The 21,245-nt window shown below is 41.8% G+C and overlaps 4 protein-coding genes across 8 annotated transcripts; 2 read left to right on the forward strand and 2 right to left on the reverse strand.

The window, feature by feature from the left end:
* The first annotated feature begins 3,242 nt into the window (after positions 1 to 3,242).
* On the forward strand, positions 3,243 to 9,132 carry polr2d (RNA polymerase II subunit D). 2 transcript variants are annotated; one of them, XM_076282488.1, is made up of 5 exons: positions 3,243 to 3,335; positions 3,453 to 3,529; positions 3,655 to 3,835; positions 4,512 to 4,607; positions 8,761 to 9,132. In XM_076282488.1, the coding sequence occupies exons 2-5, from the start codon at positions 3,454 to 3,456 to the stop codon at positions 8,837 to 8,839; spliced, it is 432 nt and encodes a 143-aa protein (XP_076138603.1). In that variant the 5' UTR covers positions 3,243 to 3,335; position 3,453; the 3' UTR covers positions 8,840 to 9,132. The 2 variants fall into 2 exon arrangements, with proteins under 2 accessions (XP_076138603.1, XP_076138602.1); XM_076282487.1 differs by having other exon boundaries at positions 3,249 to 3,529.
* Positions 9,131 to 11,285, reverse strand: LOC143121847 (dual specificity protein phosphatase 14). 4 transcript variants are annotated; one of them, XM_076282484.1, is made up of 4 exons: positions 11,103 to 11,282; positions 10,123 to 10,246; positions 9,848 to 9,952; positions 9,131 to 9,702 (listed from the first exon to the last, which is right to left on the reverse strand). In XM_076282484.1, exon 4 carries the CDS (start codon positions 9,694 to 9,696, stop codon positions 9,181 to 9,183), a length of 516 nt encoding a protein of 171 aa, XP_076138599.1. In that variant the 5' UTR covers positions 9,697 to 9,702; positions 9,848 to 9,952; positions 10,123 to 10,246; positions 11,103 to 11,282; the 3' UTR covers positions 9,131 to 9,180. The 4 variants fall into 4 exon arrangements, with proteins under 4 accessions (XP_076138599.1, XP_076138600.1, XP_076138598.1 ...); XM_076282485.1 differs by lacking the exon at positions 10,123 to 10,246 and having other exon boundaries at positions 9,848 to 9,928; XM_076282483.1 differs by lacking the exon at positions 10,123 to 10,246.
* LOC143121846 (uncharacterized) lies at positions 10,283 to 14,690 on the forward strand. The gene is made up of 2 exons (XM_076282482.1): positions 10,283 to 10,778; positions 13,239 to 14,690. Exon 2 carries the CDS (start codon positions 13,275 to 13,277, stop codon positions 14,403 to 14,405), a length of 1,131 nt encoding a protein of 376 aa, XP_076138597.1. The 5' UTR covers positions 10,283 to 10,778; positions 13,239 to 13,274; the 3' UTR covers positions 14,406 to 14,690.
* A 594-nt stretch (positions 14,691 to 15,284) lies between these two features.
* LOC143121849 (PHD finger protein 13-like) lies at positions 15,285 to 20,624 on the reverse strand. Its single transcript, XM_076282489.1, has 5 exons — positions 19,857 to 20,624; positions 17,794 to 17,880; positions 16,554 to 17,361; positions 16,375 to 16,419; positions 15,285 to 16,216 (listed from the first exon to the last, which is right to left on the reverse strand). The coding sequence occupies exons 1-5, from the start codon at positions 19,866 to 19,868 to the stop codon at positions 15,990 to 15,992; spliced, it is 1,179 nt and encodes a 392-aa protein (XP_076138604.1). The 5' UTR covers positions 19,869 to 20,624; the 3' UTR covers positions 15,285 to 15,989.
* Positions 20,625 to 21,245: the final 621 nt, after the last annotated feature.

The raw sequence follows: 21,245 nt of genomic DNA on the forward strand, positions 1-21,245 counted from the left end.
ACTTTTTTGTGCCATGCCAAGGAGAATAATTATTGAGTATTCATCTGACTGCTGAGACAGTTGTTAGCCAGATATGGTTGTAACCAGCAATGATTAGGAATGAGTTCAACTCTGGCCCAGGTATGTGGAGGAGTGTAACCCGAATCTGATGTGAAAACGTGCTTTGAAATCAAAACTACAGCCACAGCATGTTATGACAGGCTTGATAGGCTACTACAGTGAATGGTGCATTGTTACATTTAAATACCTGGTCCTGCGTGAATGAATTCTTCAGTAAAACATGCCATCAATTTCTTATTTTAACTTCTCTCAGTAGCCTTGCCTGTGGAGGATTTTTTGTTTTTGTAGGCCTATCAATCTATCTTTCATTGTAGCCCATGTGTCAATATATCGGTCAGTAAAAAGCCTGCATCTGTAGCATAATTAAATACCTTTCATCTTACTATTTAAAATAACATATTGTCATATTTTTCAGAATTTATTTCATAATTTGATTTTTCATTATTTATTGACGCATGAAGGACTAAACTATTTAAGCTCTTGAAGCCTATAGGCACATTGAAAAATAGATTCAAGGAAGGGCAGATTGACATGCAAAGGATTCCAGCAGCCTGTGCAAAATAGACCTGTTCTGATCATGGACTGATTATGAGCTACTGGGCGCCTGGGCACAGACATGAAAAGGGCCCCCCTGAAAAAGTAGTAACTCAACAATGGGGGGTCTGGGGGCATGCCCCCTGTAAGACAATTTTGAAAAATAACCCCTTAAATGATGACTTCTGGTGAGTTTTGTGGAAAAAAATGGATAGATTGACATAGTGACCTCACACAGAGGCTTGAGCTTCAGGGCCCCCTGAGCACTTGGGCCCCTGGGACTGGGCCCAGTAGTCCCATTCAGTAATCCATCCCTGGTTCTGATTGGTCTACTAAGAACGATGTGAGACAGACCAGACAGCTACTATCAGATAGGCCGTGTTGCCTTTATTTTTGGCTGTACATGGGCTATGTAGGCTACATATGTAGGGTCTATATGTTTATATCTGCTGCCTTGGTCGATTATTTCAGCAGAGAGATTATCCTAAATAATTTAAATGGAGAGTGGCATGTGTCAAAGTTGGCTACTGTTGTGATAGCCTACCCTTTTTAATAGGTAGGCCAAGATTCACCCATGACTTTTTAAAACATTTTTTTAATCAAATCGATTATACGATGTTATATTAATAATGCAAATGAACGGCAAACTTTGAAATATAGTCTGAAATGAGATGTTATTAACATTGAGACAACAGGGGTATACAAAAAAATCCGATTGTAGCTTACAGCAGCCGACTATTTAGGTTAAGTTTATAACGTTGTGGACGGCCACCAAGCGTCTTCTGCCCCACGGCTGCGCGCGCATCTAGTTTTGTTGGTAAACGGGAAACCCGTGTATTGATACATGAGTTAAACCTAGTATTATTACAAACCATCCTCAGGAGAGAAGATGCAGAAAAGGAAAGATGCACGGACAATTACATTATGTTGGTGTACGGACAATTACATTATGTTGGTGTAGCCCAATGACTTTATAAAGGTAGCCATAGTCTGTGCTGGGGAAAAAGAGAGACTGACATGAAATGGTATTTCAAGAAAGAAAGAGCAGTATTACAGCAATACATGATAAATGTTTACTCATAAGTGGGTGCATGCTACAGTAGTATTACCAAAGTCCTTTAAGGCAAGTCCCTCTACTCGGCAGCCATATTGCAAAGCTTTTTGGGCTCTTATCAGGCATATTCTATTTCGGGTAGAACTGTGCGTGCGCAATGCTTCACGAATCACGACACACCAACCAAACTCCAGCTGCGAGATCACAACACATGATTGGCACGATGTATTCACAACATACCACATGATTGGCACGATGTATTCACAACATACCACATGATTGGCACGATGTATTCACATGTCAACATTTGTCGGCGGAAGGGGTGGAATATGTGTAGACGACTGCCATGTTTGCATTATGAACTAACTCCATACATTCCTTTGGGAGATTCTTTAAGTGCTCTGTCTCCTCGTTAGAAAGTCTCTGGTATCACTCCAAAATAATCACTTGATTTGGAAATGGTACGCGAAATGGTTAAATAACTGACGGAGAAAGAGAGTGCAGAGGTGAGATGGTATAAGTGAAGAAACCTGATTAAAGAGAATTACCAGGAAAACACTGATTTGCCTTAAACAATAATCCTCTCTTGTGCCAATACTGTATGTGAAACTTATTGTGTAATATCGATTGATAAAAAGCAGATCTTCTGAGAAATAACACACTGCCTTCTCTCTTCGTTAATCTCCTGTAGCATTTGATCAGTGCTCTTTAAGTTGAACTAAGGTAGTGCTTCACTACTACACTAAGTATTGTTAACTATTGTATTATGTCATGGGGGAGGTCATAGGCCTACATGATCTTATGTGATCATGTATTGTTTACATGGGCAAATGTTTGAAACAATTGGGCAAAGTGTTTTAATTTAAATTCATTAATTTCATTTAAATTAGTGTTGGTTAAAATAAAAAAATAACAAAATATTTGACACAGGAACAGATATGGCGAACAGTAGCCTACAAATGGAATGTTCAAGTAATAACTATTTTCAGTGACCTTACATTACAATGTCATGAAATATGCCGGTTTATAGGCACAAAATAACAGTCACATAAGGGTAGGCCTAATGAGAATTGTGGAAGGTAGTAGCTTATGTGAAGTGAACATTTTTACTTTTGAAAAAAAAAACTTTTGCTGATATCTTTGGATCAGAGATACCTTCAAATTGTCCATGATCAAAGAGGACACTAATAAACATGTGCATAGCAAAAATCACAACTTGAACTTGCTGCGCATACAAGATTTTTAAGAATCAACAGTAGGCTACACATGTCTAACCTGACTCTCGCCAGATGAAGATGCTAGGCGGAACGAAATTCATCTGGCGAGAGTCAGGTTAACACATGTCACCCCATCATGAATTTGTAGAATGGCAGGAACTGATTTCACACACATGCATATTTTGCGAGCGGAATGCTAAACTTATTGCGAGGAAATGCACAACTGTTGCGAGGGAATATAATATAATAGAAAGGGAGCTCTAAAAGTAGCCCACGTATCCGCCTCCAAAAAAAATCCTTCGGAGGCTCCATAATCGCAATCGGCTCGCAGTAGTAAACCTCCCGTACTGTGAGGGCGCTATTAAAAACTTTAACACTGTAGCCTTCTACAGCCATGTTTTCAAACCAAGGAAGGCGCATTGTCTTATTGCATGAACGTGTTCTGCGTATGTGGAGAACCCCCCTGATATGTAGGTCAAGTTTGGATTCTTTGTATTTTGTTTATCAAGTTTAAGCTGCGTTTTCGTCCTTTTCTTTCCTTCGCCCTGCTTTAACTTTCTTTTAAACGTTCACTCACCGGAACATAGTATGGCGTCCGTCGGCAACCAAGGACCAGTTGTTGGTGATGTCGAAGAGGATGCTTCTCAACTTATCTTCCCTAAAGGTAAGCCAGTCATTTGATTAATGTTTCCAGCAACGTAAAACATTTATTTGAAACCCATTCTCATACAAATTTGTTTGTGTATTTTCACTAACATACGATTTTGTATTGTGTCAATTTCCCCTTAGAATTTGAGAATGCAGAGACACTTCTAAATTCAGAGGTTCACATGCTGTTGGAACATCGAAAGCAACAGAATGAAAGTGCAGAGGATGAGCAAGAACTTTCTGAAGTATTCATGAAGACCCTTAACTACACCGCACGATTCAGTCGGTATAAAAACAGGGAAACTATAGCTAGTGTCCGAAGGTGAGTGATGGAACTAAAAGTAATGTATGTGTGCATAAAGTTGTAATACATGAACTGCATGTAATCTGAGGACATCATTCAAGTTTCAGAACACTTAGAAATGTCCATCGCACTCCATTATTGAATACAAGCTGACTACTTCACTAAGCCTACACAGTTCTCTTGCATAGCTTGGACTGGGTGACTTGTTATTTAGGAGTGGCTCCAATCAAGCACCATACACAGGGTTGGCCTGGCGTTACAAAATAGACTTAAAGCCTCCCTTCTTCAATATCCCTTTATCCTGTACAAATGTCCTACTTCACTACCTCTAAAGCACCCTCATCACATTTCCTCCAATGCACTGTAGCAAAGCAGTCTTATTTGGTCCGCAGCACACAAATGTGATCTGAACACCTTAGATTTGGCTGTCCATAAAACTTTCTCTCAGTTGTTCTCACTGACTGCTCTTGTGCCCATCTTAACAGTTTCTTTTCTGTTGACTGTGTGTGTGTGGTGTTTCGCGAATGAATAAATATACACTTCCCCATTTCCCCACACACTGTATACAGATAGTATGTTGTATGTTATGTGATTTCATTTGAGATATGAAGTATGCCATGGGTATTGTAAATTAATCCATGTTTCATTCCTCAGAATGAATACTAAAGCTTATTTATTTGTCATTTTCATACAGCTTGCTTTTGCAAAAAAAGCTGCACAAGTTTGAACTGGCATGCCTAGCTAATCTGTGTCCAGAGCCTGCTGAGGAGGCAAAAGCCCTTATTCCCAGGTAGGTTGGTAGCTTGTCACAGGAAACAATGTACCAAACAACACGTAGTATCTTGTTTGGGTTTATATTCATATTCATATTGTTCTGAATGAGGTCATCAGTAGTTTTATATCTACTGTACTCTAAGTCGGTTAGTACTATGCTGTTGTGAACTCTTGTCAAATGGAATAATACATTAAACAATTTTAATATATCATGTTATTTTGTAAATATCATATTGATATATATTGTAACATACTATATTATGGGCCTTAGTTGATTTTGAACCATGGATTTGCAGCTCTACATAGTGCATGAGGTTGGCCTGTGGCTTGCTGTCTTCATAAGTTAAAGTGGGAAAGATCTGAATCACATGCACTATTGTAAATGTAATTTATCAATGTTTGTACTGGTTCTGTACTTTATTCACACTGCTGCAGAGTAGGACCTCAGATTTGACATTGACTTACACAAACCTTCCCTTACCCACCAACTGATGGTCAACGTTTACTTTGCCTGGAAAAAAAAAAACATTAGCAAACATGAGGCAGAAATCACTAATGGTTTAGATGCAACTTGTGCATTTGTATATGAATTCACAAAAATAAAGTGTATTTCTGTGGAAAAAACAGAAAACATGCTGTTAAAAGATACTGCAAAGAGATGGTTTAGGCAAACAATTTCCCCAGTGAAGTGCACTCGCCCTTTGTAAGGTTTTTTCATTTTATATCAGAAAAACCCAGACAAGGCTTTGGCTGCTGATGTCTGATAGATTAGGTCCTCCTTGTAGAAATAGAAATCAACTGATAACTGATGTCAAGATAAATAATTCTCATTGCCATATCGATGTAAGAAACCCGTTTACAAAAATTTGGGGCCAAATACAGGCCCCAAAAACGCTGTTGTCATGTGGATGTAAGGTCAAAATGCAACAAAAGACCTCTCTTTTCGCAATAACAGTTTTGTGAGGGCAGGACTTTGTCTTCACCCAACAGGTTCATTTTAAAATCTCGTTTCATGATTTTGGACTGTGGAACATGCGACAAAAATAAGATACTGAGGAAACTGCATCTCACACAGCTGGCAAAGTTGTTCTGTTTCTTAGAACAGTGTTTTCAAACTCTGAAAAGAACTGTCTTGTGTTTTTTTCTTTCCCCTGAATAATCATTAACAATTTGCCCTAAACTGTAGTCTATTGAAATCACGTTTCACAGTAGATGAAAGGTATTGACAAAAACTGTACAAATACTTGTACAGTTGTACAAATTCCTGACCATGAACCCACCCTATGAAAGCCTGTTTCTGAGACTTAAAGAAAAAAAATTGGCCACAGACTCTCAGAATATACCTTCTCGACATTATGCGTTGATTTTTTTGGTGACGGGCAATAAACAGCAACAAACTTACGTTGTGACTTCAGGGGCCTATTCCAGAGAGCAGGGGGGTATTCCATCAACCTCGCTAAAGGCCAAACCTGGCTTATTTCGATAAGTCTCGCTAATTTTAGTGAGAATTCCATTCCATTAACGAGGTTAACGTGAATCCCAGCTTGGTAACCATGGGAATTTATGCCACAGAACTAACCTGCTCCGTAGCAGGTTAACTTTCAAGCTAAATTAAGCTGTGTTGCAAAAAAAACCAATCAGTCTGAAAACGAGTCCAAAAAGATGGTTCCGTCAACCTGTGCTCTTGTCACCTGTAGCCTACAACTTCAAAAATAGAAGTAGTCCTATAGAAAGGTTTTTTTCCCGACAGTGCACCAAGCATGGATTTACACATTCACTAGCTCCAAAGAATTTATGAAGATTATACGATTAAAAATGTTTTAACTTCACTTATTATACGGCTCTTCACAGTGCTAGTAGAACGCTCCATTGACTTGAATGGGATTTCCCAAAGTTCTAGCGGTAAGATATATTCATGTAATTACCGCTGCAAACATATAATTACCGCTGTCAATGGCAACGGGTTTTGTGCTTCTGATACTTCTTTCATATCACTACGCAAGGACTGGAACTTCATTCAAACGTGAAAGCAGACGGTTGATCAGCTGTGTTATGTTTGATTCAAGTTCAGCAGCGTGTGTTGTTGCGAACTATTTGTTTCTCAGCAAATGCCACGATGAACGTAACAAATAGGCTAGGTTATGTAGGCTAAAGTGATATCGTGGGGAGTTTATTATTTCGCTTTGGCAAGTAGCCGTATAATAAGCGGGATAATGTATAGAACGCCGGTCATCACTGTGAAAATAAGTCCCTTCAGGGCGGAACAAGACCCCTCCGCTGCGCGTCGGGGTCCAGTTCGCCCTGTCGGGACTTATTTTCCCAGTAATGACCGGCGTTCTATACATTATCCCTTACATGCGTGTGGTTCTAGGAATCGTGCTACTCTGCGTCACTTACGTTCAGTGGTGGTGTAACGTGCAGCGAGACGGCATAGGAAAGGATTTACATTCTTGCGTGTTCGCAGGTTCGCTTCCCATACGAAGTATTAAGGCTACATTGTTTATCACCTTGATAATGACATTTTTAGTTATAATCTTTGATGAAAGACATATGTCTACTGCTGATAAAGGGTCATGCACATTTGGTAGGCTGTTTAGTGACAGCTTTGCCAGTGGGCTATATTATATCTGATGCAAGCCAAAGGATAATTATTCTGTAGCCTAGGCAGCTAATAATTAAAACTGCTTCATGTGTCGACGATTGTTCATGAATGTCAAATCAACTGTGTGCTACACAGATCAAAAACTAGGCATAAATTGAATTGAAAGCCATTGCATTTCAGATAATTTTATTTCAAACACTTTGAGACTTATGGGAGACAATAGGCTATTATGTTGATACTAATTTATTTTATGACCACCTACACCTAGACAATAATTTGGAGTGAACTCTTTTAATATAAGAACGTAGGCTATAGATAGTTTTGAATATATGCCAAAGTTGTTTTTGAGTTTATACTATTTATTCATTCACTCGTTTTGTTCAAGCATAGACTGTATAGTCTATGTGTTCAAGAGTGAAGCCAATCAAACTCGCAATTGATTTCAAACCATTAGCATTGTTATTTTAAATGTATGCTTTCGTTATTGTCCAATTTCTGTAGGCAATCAATTTTTTTCTCTTGATGTTAAATTTGATGACTTTCGATGAAAATCCTGTAGATGGCGCTTGCCTATCGAACAGAAATCGTCTAGTATTGTCTTAATTTTACGACATATATCGTCTTTTCGTCAATCTACTGTTTTGGTCTACTTTTCTACCTCGTGCACGAGCAGAGATGAAGCTGAACTAAACCTCGCTTGAATAAACGAGGCCAAGATGCCGCTAACTTGAGTTAATGGAACGGCTTCAGCCCCAAGTGAAAGTCTATGCTAGTTCAAGCCAGGCTGTTTCTGTTAAGCGCCGCCTTCATTAGCGAGGTTGATGGAATATCCCTCAGGAAAATCTCAAAATCTTGAGTTTGTTAACCCTGAGAAGAGGGAAACAATGGGTTTCTTGTTCCAGTAAGAAACTTAACTCAAAGTCACCAGTGTCAGTCACCACTCCCTAGCAGGTTTTCTTTAACAAACCCAGTGTTTCTCCGTATCTCCTCCCTCCTACTGAGCTGTTAAAGCTGTCATTTTCCCTCTATCAGTTCAACGCAAGTGCGAATTAATTTGCATAGCCTAGGCTATGCCCAGGGAGGATTTTGAGATCACAAATATTAACCTCAATCAAACGTTATCATTTTGAAAATTGATATAGGCTACTTAGCAACTGAATAAAATTAATTTGTTTAAAACCAATCTAGGCTACTGTATCAAAGTCATTGACAGGTGCAGCAACATAGTCGGTTAAAAATAGAAGGCTAATCTTAGTAGGCTACAGTTTGTGATGGCTTGTGCCATTAAAACAACCCTGTATGTTTAATAACTTCATAAATAATAACAAATAACAAAACATTTTCATAGTAAATAGTGTGCCGTGAGATAAAAAGTTTGGGAAGCACTGCTTTAGAAACTACAAAGATATAGAGGAGTTCTTTGCTCTGTTTCATAGCTGCTCTGTAACAAAAAGTGTTAAGTTTCAGTTCACCTTTTTTCTGTTCATTCATACTATTCTCACATATCAGGTAATTTCAGGTTTTGTTCAGTTTTTCATAAGACTGATCTGTTATTTTTCCCCTTCAGTCTTGAAGGTCGCTTTGAAGATGAGGAGCTACAGCAGATACTCGATGACATTCATGTCAAAATGAGTTTCCAGTATTGAATTCCGCTCTCCCCTGCATTATAAAACTCCCCTGAAGAACCCAACACACTTATAATTACTTCCACAGACTCCGTGAGACTGTTGGGACATGCTCTAGTGATTGGACTGGTTTGGAATCAAAAGGTTCCTGTCTTTCATACTTAATATATCCTGAGCTCAAATACTTTAGGTTTCATGAAATCTGCCAATCAGTGTGGTTTGTGTTTCTCAGACATGACTTGCATGTCATATTTTAGTGAATTTTTTTGTCATATTATTTCTGTAACTTTGTGTTAATAAAAAAGTACTTCATATTGACAGTGTGGTTTAATTATTCTAGAAAAGGTTTAGTCCAAGTTCAGTCACACATTCAGACAATACTCTGACCCCCCATTCACATCTACAGCCTCTGGTAAAACCCCAAGGGATGTGGCAACCATCCTGACAGAGTTCTTCCCATGAAGTCTCCGCTCGTACTCCAGGAGCTGTCGCCAGAACCCAGCGTTAGGTCGAATGAACGGTCTGGCCTCCAGAACCCAGTGGTGAGCTTGGAGAAGCGTGGCCCCTTTGAACTTCATCAGGTACGCCATGACAAGAGAAGCTGATCGACTCCTGCCAGCAGTGCAGTGCACCAGAGTGCTGCCAGTCTTGTTGTCATGGATGCGTTCCGCCACTTGGTCAAAGTGCTCTGACAATGAAGCGTGGGGTTGGTCGAGGACGGGTACACGTATGCACTCTACACCAGTGTAATCAGGGCTTATGTGTTCCATTGTGGCATTCACAATGAGAGTGATGTGCCGGCTGGTGATGGCTGCGCGGTTCAATGCAGCATCTATGCCACTGAGATACAAGGTGGGAGTGATCTGAGAGACTGCCATCTGCACCTGCATGATGGGGTAAAAATTGTAGACAAAGAATGTCCATAAATGTTTGATGACAGTAAATTAATAGTTTATTCAAAGCCATACAAAGTCAAATAAATACAGTAGCCTAGCCTACTTGCTTGTTGCATATAAAGTTCAAACATACCTTAAATCTTTACCATGCATGGTTCAAAGATGACCCGTTGCGTCATTATTCAAAAGTATCCTGAACAGTCTATGGAACTTTCTGAAGATTAAAGCATTCGCGATTCTTTAAGGGGACAAGAAAATGAACTTCATTCCCAGATAGCATAATCAGATAGCGGGCCGCCGTTGGAGCACCATCTCTTTACATGTAACTTGTCATGAATATTAAGAAAAGTTAATAAAATGATATATGGAGTATATCTGAACAAATAAAGCAATTTGTCTGCAACCCACCAGAACTGATGAGCAAAATGCCAGCGGACCGCCAGTTAGGCCACAATGGACCGACAACCTCTTGCTATCTGGGTTGTTGCCTAACCATTGTAAACCACAATTCGAGCGATCACTTTGATGTAGCCTAGGGAAAGGCACGTTTATTTATATAGCGAACTGTTGTTAGAATGGTAACATGCTACTAGGTCACTGTTTGCCCTGCATTTCTTTGTCTTCGACAAATAATGGTTGTAATCATATGGTGAACACAACAAGGGTAGACCTGCGAGCCAGTAGCCTAGTCTCGACCTGCTTTCTGTTAGCGCAAGCATAACCCCAGATTGCTACACTGTAATTCCTTTGCTGAGATTCATCAAAGGGGGTTCCCGCTAGCCTCTTTTAAGTTAATCATCTAATTAAAATTCGTGTTCACATTTGCTACATTGTTTACAGTGTGTTTACTTCTGTTACCATGCTGCTGCGCGTTGTGGAAATTACTCCACAGGGCATGTTTGAGACATGTCTGAGAGGACAAAGCAAATCAATGGGCGAAGTACAGTTAGGAAATGACGTTGGGCTGTCATATGGCAATGAGTCACTTGTGCTCGAACAAAACTTAGTTTCATTTCTCCTGAACTGTCAGCCATCTGCTACTCTGACGGGGAGGCACATATCAGGTAAGTTTATTTACCGATATAGGCTAGATATTTCATGAAGGCTATACATTCTGTATTAGTCTACTTAAACCCTTTCGTATTTCGTACTAAATAACAATTTTTGTGAATGATTATCTAAGCTAGAATGATTGTTTAGCTGCTGTGTTATCTAGCATTTTTATGATGGCCTATTCCGCATTGATAAACCGTACATGCGAGGGAAATAACGAACAGCCTATTGACGGAATTGATAGATTTTCACAAACCATTGTCACTTTTCGGTCAGTTCACTTGAATTAAAATACAATAATGCTGTTGGATGTTGAAATACTGAGGAGGTCTCACCTGATCATCTTAATATAGTCATTGTTGATCCCTGGACTTGCACCTGTCAAAACCACACAAATGAGGAACTGAAAACAGGAGGCTTGTGGCAGGCAGATTGTGCTCGCTCGATTTAGACAACGGGTGGCGCCAAAGACGCAGATAGATGGCTGTAAAATCCAAACAACCCAATACATGTTTTCCTTTAGTAGTTTCAATGAATGCCACCTTATTATTATTTAGCAAGTTGCAATTGCATGTCACAATCATTGTGAGTTCGATTGAGTTTAGAGAATTATGGCTATACATGCAATTACAGCAATTGACATGCAATTACAGTCTAATGACAAATGGTTCCATAACATGCAATTGTGGTTCACCAAGAAAAACAAACAGGTATAGTCTGTTGCTGTTGAATCTTCACATCATTCTGCAGTGATTTTGGACACCAAACTGATATTTACATACTAGGCTACAACACAGCAGACCTTTAAAAACAGAGATGTCAACATGAAGTAGTACACTACACACCTGTATGTTAGAGGGAGCTTGAGCAAAAGGCACGAGCCATGCATTAAACATGGCTTACTAGAGATAGCCTAAGATTGCGAGTGTTCTCTCCGTCTAGCCACAACGCATTGCCACAAACGTGCAGTGAAGTCCTCACTGAGCTATTTATAGCGCCACACACATGGCAGTTCACAAGCTTCCAAGGGTGGACGCAGCAAGGTGAGGTGAATGTGTGGGTCCTGATCCTAGACAGACACGCTCCCTCCCATGTTCGGTGACTAATCTTCTAGGGACACACACACACACAGTCAGAGAGCGTGGAGTTTCTCTGTAGCTGCATGCCAAAGAGTTTGATTCAGTTTTAAGCTGTGTAAGTGTAAGCTGTTCACTATGTAAGAAGGGAATCAGTTGGAGTAGATTGTTAAGAATATGGAGGTAGAGTTAGAGTTAAAAACTCCAATAGTAGACCAGATACTTCAACATTTCTTGAGATCTCATGAATTTCTCCCTGTATTTAAATAGTTGCTCTTGGACATTAATCAGTGAAACACAGACCACTAACAAAATGTGGTAGTGAAACAGTGATAAGATTGAGAAAACAAGTTTTGGTTAACAGAACAGATCAATCAGTGCAATTGCCCAATCATTCAGGGCAGGGTCAGTCCCTGACTTAACCTTATCCAACCATGAATCTACTTTTACTCTCTGTCGACCTCCAGACTGTTGAGGGCAGTTCCAGTGTCTGACTCAGCAAAGACCAGGCATGCAGTGGCAGACAGACCCCCACTCTCTCAGTCAGCCAAGTTAGTGTGGAGACTGGCCCATGGTCATGTGAGCTGTGAACTTATGGAAACGGCAACATAGAGCTTCTTATTTACAACTACCTCCCCTCTCCCATCCTTCCCACCACACACACACACACACACACACACACACACACATACACACATACAGCAACCCCCAAACCTCCCTGTCCACCACCTGCTGTGTGCCTGCTGTCTGACTGGATATGGGGTGCATAGGAGGCTATTGGGAGGGGCCTGACTGTAAGGATCTCACTAGCTCTGGTGCTAAAAGGATTATCCACTCAGGAGCAGAAAGACAGGGAAAGGGAAAAAAGACAGAGAAGGCGGAGATACGAGAGAGAGAGACTTCTAGGGATGTGTTGAGAGAGGGATTGAATGAGGATTGTTTAAAGTGATCCCTGTAGGAAGGCAGTGACTGTCGTTAAGACCTTATTCACACCTGTTTCCACCCGTGCAGCTCAGCACTACAAACCAAACAAATCTCTGCGTCACAGTCTGTTTATGCCAGCCACTACAACACCCAAATTTGGCGCTAAATTATGTCATGAAGAGCACTTGCAGTGAACTGTCTATGGAGAGTTTTGACTTGAATGGATGTATGCTTATTTTGTGTAATGTATATATTTTTAGTGGAGTAGTGTGCACATCCCACCTTTCTTTAGGCCAGGTGCAGGACAAAGGTATACGAGTGTAAAACAGAAGAGAGAATGTCCGCACACCAGAATTTAGCTCCCAACTTTTAATTTATACCAACAACGTTTTGACCCACCTGGGACTTCCTCAGGTAAATGGATGAATATAATGTATATATTTTTAACAAAAACTTTTTTTTCACTCCCAGATTCTTCCACCGTGACTACCTTTTGTAACTTGAGAGATGTCTTCCACTAATTCAGAGGACAGTGGCCATGCCAGAAGCGCCGCTCCACCAAAAACCCTTAAAGTGCAGAAGGTCAACAACAAGACTGTCACAACATCGTCTAAAACCACTGGTTCAAGGAATTTTCCCCAGAGGCCAAAGTCAGCCCCTGTGAAAATCTATGAACCACGCAGTGGAACAACAGCTCCAAAGGACACCAATAGAATTGTCTTTACCCAGCCTGCTGGAAAATATACCCCAAAAACTCAATTCCCCCAGACATCAGGACAAAGAGGTGCAGCTACAAGAGCAGCCCAACACTTAACAAAGAGTGCAGGAAACAGTGGAGGCAATAAAGAGTCTTGTCCCAAGCCTGAGGCTGTGCCCCTGGGCCTCGATGTTAAAGTGGACAGGCCCACTGTCAAAGCTGTGGAAGTCCATACACGGGGCCAGAGCGAGAATCCAAACTGGTTCTCCTGGCGTCAAAACCGCATAACTGCCTCCACCGCTCACCGCGTCTCCCACAGCCGCTTTGTTAATGGCCAGAGCAGGACTCCCCCGGAGTCCTACGTGACGGCCATTTTGGGAGAAGGCCAGAATGTCAGGACGCGGGCCATGACCTGGGGCATCGAGCATGAGGCCCAAGCAGCGCAGGTCTACCAGAGGCTGAAGAGCAAGTCGCTGGGCCGTGCCGTGAAGGTGCAGGAGTGCGGCCTCTTCATCGACCCACAGCGAGCCTGGCTGGCGGCGAGTCCCGACGGCATCGTGGAGGACAAGCAGACAGGGGAGCATCTCCTCTGCCTGGAGGTCAAGTGTCCCTACAAGCACAGGGAGAACACCGTGAGAGACGCCTGCCTCCAGGATTCGGCTTTCTGTCTGGAGCTGGCTGACGAGGAGGACCAGGAGTACCGACTCAAAACCAAGCACAGCTACTACACCCAGGTGCAGTGCCAGATGGCGGTGACGGGCATCCACAAGGCCGACCTGGTGGTATTCACCCTGCGTGAGACCGCAGTTGTCCCTGTGACCTTTGACCCGCAGTTCTGGGATGACACCGTGGCAAAGCTGGAGAAGTTCTACAGAGAAGGGGTCCTTCCACGCCTGAGAGAGAAAGGCCATGTCATACCATCAGCATTGCCCGAGGAGTGAGGCCATCTGCTGCATGTTTTTTTTTCCATTGTTCTCCTTCCATGAAACCTCACAGAGTCTGCAGTTCAGTATACAGGATATGTAGTGGATGACTGACTGACTAAGCTGGCAGTAGCTGCTGTGAAGCCTGCTGTGCTCAATCTAGAATAGGTTAATAGTGGCACTGGCTGCTGTGCAACTGTGACAATGATAAGCCTCTAACAATGGTGGAGGTATGCGTGTGTGTGATCAATGTATTATGTTCCAGTGACCTCATACTGGAAATAATGAAAACCTTAATGCTTATGTTGGTGGTACTTTTTGTAATGCCTCAACTGACCCCAATTATGTCATGATCACAAAAATAGATTTAGTGATAAAGATAAAAAGACTTTCCAAGGCAGTCAGGAAACTCCTGACGACACTGGAATTCTTGCCTACAGTCTTGGATTTGCAATGCATATTCAGGGGAACTGGTTGTCTCCAACAGTGGCAAAAGCTGTAATGTAAATGGGAGAAGTCTGACAGAAGTTAGTTGGAGCTGCTTTCACTGATAGCGGATTTATGGGTACATCTGTAGTATTTCTCATGCTTCTATAGACCTTGTGCTTTTGCATTATGGTGCCTTCAAGAGGTTGTTAGAATCCAGAGGCTGGTCAGAGTGCACAAAACAAACTTCAACAACGCAAAGGGCTACATTCTAAGGGAGTTCAGTTCCATGTTTTCCAATGCAATATGAGCTGAGATTATGTTTGACCTGTAAAAAAGTGATGCCTAGAAAATTGTGATCTCACAAATTTTGGCTTTGAAAGCGATTTCAGAATTAAAAAAAAGTGCTTCACAATATATGTGTCTTCATTTTCAACCCGTATAGAAACAACAGTGAAAAAAAACAACATATTTGATATCTGCCTTTATTACTGAAATAGCAATATATATATATATATATATATTCATACTCTAGAAAACAGAGCAATATTTACAGTGTTTGATGATTCTTATGCTTTATATTCTTATAGCAGGAAATTCCTCTCAACGTTAAGCAGACAAGTCAGAAAAAAAAGCATTTGTGCCATCCTTAACATTTCAAACTGCATTTATAAACAAACAAAAAAGTTACAATCTATGGATATTTAATACAGTTTTTGTCACACGTTTCAAGGGTCTGAGTTCAAGATGATGGGAGGGTGGTGGGGGTAGCCCTTGGGAACACATTCTCCGTGTTGGTGATAGTGGTCAGATGGAATGAGTTGTATTAGGGTCACAAGACAGGTTGTGCATGAGTAACAACAAGTGCGAACTCCCTTAAAACTTCCTCATGAGATCCATCACATGAAACACTCTTCCCTTCCCTAAGTATTTTTACTTGGCCGTTCCACATCTGACAGTTCAGTCTTTGTCTCTGTCTCTCTCATTTGTCAGTCTTTTCATAAGTATGAGAGATCGTCCAAAAAGCTCAGCATCTTAAAAATGTCCGCCCTTCTTCTTATCAAAGTCCATACATTAAAAAATGTGATAAAGTGTTTTGAGATTGTCAGGTCTGTAGAAACCAACAACGGTACATATCCAGTCATTGATGCAGGTGTTGACTGAACATGAAGGTGTTTAGTCACTGAAGCGTTTTCGGTTTACAGTGCGTGCCCGGTTCGATCGGCGGATGTTTTGTTTGGAGTCACGGCAGGGCTGGCACACGAAGATGTCGGGCACGTGGGTGCGACGAATCTTGGCGCAGGAGAGGTGCACCCAGGTGCCACATTCGTTGCATTCGATCATGGGGCGTCCGGCGAAGGGCTTCATGCAGAAACACGTGATCAAGTCCCATGAGTCCTCATCTGAGGGAAAGATAGAGGACGAAACAAAAAGAAAGAGAATGATTATCACATATTATTTAAACAAACATTTGGAATAAGAATACAAACACTCAAAAATATACCTAACCATTATATTACATAATAGTACTATATTAAAAATATCACTAAGGTGTAATTACCTTCTCCTTTGGCCTTGTCTGTAGAAGCATCCTCCATGCCACAAGCTACAAAATGAACAGGGATACCAACAGTTAAACAAGTTTGAACCAGTAACAGTCATACAGACACAAAACTAACATAACCCACAAAGTATCAGCCAAATGAACTGACAGACAGACAGGCACACACAGACACACACCTGAGCCGGCAGTAGTGTTTCCTTCTTCAGTGCGTGTATCTTGTTCGTTGTCGCTGGCGCTCCTGTCCGGGGTGCTATCTGTGTGGTACCCCGTCTCCTGGTCCTCTGGTAGCCGGCTGCCCAGTCGCCTCTCGATGACCAACCGTAGGATGTCCGTGCCCCCCGAGCCGGCCTCGCTGCCCTCCCAGCCGTCGCTCTCTTCCTCTTTGGGTGCCTCCACCCGGTTCCCCTCGCCAGGCGGCTGCGCCTCGGGCTCTGCTTTCGTCACATTTTCCGTGGAGCTCACTCTGGTCAGATCCACCGGCTCCTCCTTGACTTCCTCTGCGCCACTTCCTCTTTTCACGTCGGCGCTGAAGCTGGTCTCCATCTTGGTCTGCTCCTCGTTGTGCGGTGGAGTGTGGCTTGGGTTCAGCTCAGCTACTGGACAGGTCACAGAGCTGGGAGCTGGTGAAGACTCTCCACTGGGAGGCTGTGGCATGGGCAAAGGCGGCACGTCTTCGGTGCTTGTGCAGGCTCCAACCATGTCACTGCTGCTGGAGAATAAACTTCCAGTGGGCCATTGTGGTGGCTGTGATGATGACGAGCTTTTGCTGGGCTTCTTGGTCTTGGGAGATTTCTTGGCGGTGGCATCTCCGCTCCTGCGTTTGGCCTTGCCCTCGCTCTGTGTGACACCCTTCTTGTCCTGCTTCCTTTTCTTGGCCTTGTCTTTGCCGCTCCCTTTCTTATGTGATGGAGGCAGAGTGCCATCACTGTGAATGGGGCTACAAGTGTCACTGTCCCTGGGAACGTTGTTGTTACACCACCATTCCTGTAGGAGGACAGGCATTACAATGATCAATGGCTACTTATCCAAACAATCCCTATGACACTATACACTGCTTTACAGTGTATACATTGTGTACATGATACAGTTAAGTATCAAACGTTTTTTTTTTATGTCAGTTGGTTAATGGTGAGATTGTTCTATTAAGTTTGGTTTTGTCAATCAGAGTTTAAGCTCTTAATTTTGAATTAATATGACTGATTAACTGACTTAAACTTTGTGCAGTTTACTAACCAATCTATACTATAATGTACAAGCATGAAAGAGCCACAGAATAAAAACTGTATAATAAACAAATACACTCAGGTGTGTTGATAGATGAAACAGTGATGTTTGCACAATATAGCAGCCATCAATTTAAATGATTTAGCATACTAAATAATAGTTTTATTTAACTCTAGACCAAGCTTTACATACCTCTGAAGGATACGGGATGTATCCTGCATATGCCAACACGAAGGTGCAGAACTGATTAAAGTCTTCCACCGTGCGTTTTCTCTTTTTCTGTGGAAAAACAAACCGGTTCTTAATAAAAAACTCTGGCAGCATAGTCTTGACATTTGCCAAGTCAGGTAACATGAACACTCGTAAGTAATCTCGTCTCGGGGCATGTCCTAAATAACCAGCTCCCGTTTAGTCTGCCACGGCGTTTAGCGGGCTGATGGAGCCATTGTCTAGGATCGTCACAGAAGCAAAGCGATGCGCGGGAGGCGCTGTCAGATCGTGCACTTTACTCGACAACACCGTGAGGAAAGTGAGCCTGTTATATAATGGACAAATCCGGCATGGAAGCACATCGGTAAAATTACAGACGACGAGTAGTCTGCCGTCGACTTGCTTTTTCCAAGTGTGACCACGCTCAGGTGGTCTAGATTTAAAACGAAATCGTGTTCGAACAACGCGGATAACTGGGTCTCTCGACTTCCCATTCGGCCAGATTTAGCTTGCCGTTTCAATCGTAGGCTACAGTCCCACAAGACGAATGGATGGAGTACATTGTATCTGTCATCTGGGACACGTCTCTCGATTATGCTGTCGGTTATCCGACATAGCATATTAAACAGTATATTAAAGGCAGAATCCCCGAGCGAGGGCACAAACAATGCAATTGCATTCTCATCGTTCAATAAATTCACTCAACGGGGAGATTGCGACACAAAAGAGTCGACGTTCTTAAAGTCTCCATTAAAGCCTGGTTAGACTGGCATGACCGAGTCGCGCAAACAAACAAATTAATCTATGTTCATCTCATGAAGCAAACGCGACTTTTATCCCTAATTCAACAACCTGAACTCGATTCCTGTATGATTGCACTGAAAAGCCTTGAGAACATACGACGTATTCGACACTCTTGTTAGGGTACCACTGAAACATGAAAGGTACAAGGTCGATATGTGTGCAGTGTATAATAGCGTTGTAGGTTCTGAGAAATAATACAACTCTACCAGTACTTTTACACCGTCCTTTCCAACAGTCAATAAAACACTGCAACATTGTAGCTTTTGTAGCAGATGTGAAGTCGGCAAAACTCTAACGTGGAACTGATTCACTCGGTTACTGTATCGCCAACAGGAAAACATTCCATAGTAAAAGAGCTAACATTGTAATGATGGTTTGTGCGAAACCCAAAAGGGACAAAAACCCATGTCGCACAAAAACGATCATTCTGAGGACAGGCATTTAACAAAGCCCAACTTTTCGACGTTTATAGCGGACGTCCACTTCATTTTCACAAGGGATCATTCAGGTTATGGATTCTTTCACCAGAATGCTCGCTCTTTTTCTTGGATGAACTTCTAAGCACTATAATCATAATAATGCATGTATTAAAACTCACTCTTTCTGACATCTTAAAACACAATTCCGTCTCTTATCTAAAGATGGCGACGGTGGCACTTGGTAGTAACCTGTCGTTACTGGGGCGGTCACCGGAGAATGACAAATAGTTAAATAGCTAGTAAATAGAGGGTGTACCAAATGTGTTCTCTGCTGTAATCTTTCACAATCATATGAGACCGCCCAAAACCACGTCTTCAAACACTTTGAAGAACAATCACTGAACAACAAAGTCGACCCGTTACATGGCACGAACAAGAACACAATTAACGTTAACGTTAGCTAAATTCCTGGCAACATTGGCCATCACAGGTCCCTCGATGCACCAAGCCTGAAATAAGTTAACGTTATGCCACATTGAGAGGAAAGCGACCCATCAACCCACGTAACAGGGAAATCGTTGTGTTATACGAGAGAACTGTCACATTCGAGTGGTCGTCAGTGATTAAGATGCATCATATATGGTTTAATTCGATGTATGAAAAGAACACTGAGTACAAGTACGAGACCGCGCGAACACACACACAGACGCACGCACACACACACATACACACGTAGCTAGCATTCACACAAACAGTTTTTTTCAATATCATGACACAAATTAACCCTCGCTGATTCGGGAATGATCATTAAAGTAACTTTACCTGAGTTAACATCGTTGTAGCAGTCAACGTGTGACTAAAAAACTGATGAGAAATATCACTCTTGGTTGTCAGCGACTCGTTTGCGTCGTGGTTATCCTCAATCGACGATTAGGGCAGGTCCTCTCGTTCGAAAAGGCAATGAGTCTGCTGTATGAATGACAAGCCAGAACCGAGATGCTCCGGACAAAAACTGTCGAAAGGTAAGGTTTGTCAAATCAATTTCGAAGAAAGTGGATTGTGTTTTATTGTCCTTCAAGCAAAAGAGTGAAACGCAATCCCGAAAGACTTCGTGCCTCGTCCGACGACTGTCTTCACCATTGTCCAGTCCCGTCCAGTATCTGCCGCGTTTCACTTGACAACAGAAATACTCAAAAGCGATTGAAAACAACCGATGTCGACCAACTTGCACGACCAACCATTAGATATGATATGCCATGCACATTCTAAATGTCAGCAACTCTTGAAAGCAAACTATTAAAACAATGCCGGACCCTTCTTTCCTGTAACGTTACTTCGTGAAGTATACACCTAAATACATGAAGCTAGACGGAAGCGACCTGACCTCTGACAACAGTTGTTCACAATATCGCCATTTGTCATATTAATCCTCTTCATAGAACTGCGAAAAGCCGTCCTGTAAAAGGGGAAAATAAGCGGCAAAAAAGTACACTACGAGCTGAGGGACTCGCGAAATGATCACATTCTATCACTGACATCACTCAGGCGAGCTTCACGGAACAGTTCATGTTTACGAGGGGTGAGCCTGAAACAAACGAGTACCTTATTAAACTGAACCGTTGTGGGAGGCATATGTTTACATAATGGAATATATAACGAGGTAAACGTATACAGCACAGTTATATCAATAAATGTGTAACTGTGAACATGAACTAGTAAAGGTTAAAGTAATTTCACAACACCCCTATATTAAAGTGATGTTAAAGAGTCCATCAGCTGGCGTAATGGCTCAATATTAATACTGAATAGACTCGAGTAAGGGTATCGCTCAAAGCCCATCGATTGCGTCGTTGAAAATAAGATATTAGCAATGCTTAACGCTATGATATTGTTATGCATCGCGTAGACTGCTGTGTGTGTATTTTTTTTTATCAACACGATTGACTGGGACTCCTCTACCACGAGGTAATTCCTGGTTTTGGGGATGGTAAAGATCTGCCCTCTTGTCATCTCTACGTTTTCTCTTGTCTTACGTGATGTCAAATTTTGCTGTCGTTGTCAATTTTATATAATTAAAGTGCGGTGCAGGTTGTTGAGGATCGTTTTAAAGTAAGTCAAATATTGAGTTTCGATTTCAGTTGCTGCTACGTCACCTCATGCTAATGGAGTTGGCTGCTCAGCTGGACTGGGGAGTGGGTGTTTTAGCGGAAG

Source organism: Alosa pseudoharengus, unplaced genomic scaffold, assembly GCF_046254945.1.
Source record: "Alosa pseudoharengus isolate Yale_2024_CS ecotype anadromous, Long Island Sound unplaced genomic scaffold, YU_APseudo_1.1 YU_APseudo_1.1_scf_13, whole genome shotgun sequence".
Taxonomy (NCBI): Eukaryota; Metazoa; Chordata; class Actinopteri; order Clupeiformes; family Clupeidae; genus Alosa; species Alosa pseudoharengus.

What these genes read in the sequence shown, in the direction of transcription:
- polr2d (XM_076282488.1), top strand. Translation starts at nt 3,454, where the DNA reads ATGGCGTCCGTCGGCAACCAAGGACCAGTTGTTGGTGATGTCGAAGAG. An exon ending in TCAACTTATCTTCCCTAAAG is followed by an intron (nt 3,530 to 3,654) that starts GTAAGCCAGTCA and finishes ATTTCCCCTTAG; the next exon opens with AATTTGAGAATGCAGAGACA. An exon ending in GCAAAAGCCCTTATTCCCAG is followed by an intron (nt 4,608 to 8,760) that starts GTAGGTTGGTAG and finishes TTTCCCCTTCAG; the next exon opens with TCTTGAAGGTCGCTTTGAAG.
- LOC143121847 (XM_076282486.1), bottom strand. Translation starts at nt 9,696, where the DNA reads ATGGCAGTCTCTCAGATCACTCCCACCTTGTATCTCAGTGGCATAGAT.
- LOC143121846 (XM_076282482.1), top strand. Translation starts at nt 13,275, where the DNA reads ATGTCTTCCACTAATTCAGAGGACAGTGGCCATGCCAGAAGCGCCGCT.
- LOC143121849 (XM_076282489.1), bottom strand. An exon ending in ACATCCCGTATCCTTCAGAG is followed by an intron (nt 17,362 to 17,793) that starts GTATGTAAAGCT and finishes GTCCTCCTACAG; the next exon opens with GAATGGTGGTGTAACAACAA. An exon ending in AAACACTACTGCCGGCTCAG is followed by an intron (nt 16,420 to 16,553) that starts GTGTGTGTCTGT and finishes TTCATTTTGTAG; the next exon opens with CTTGTGGCATGGAGGATGCT.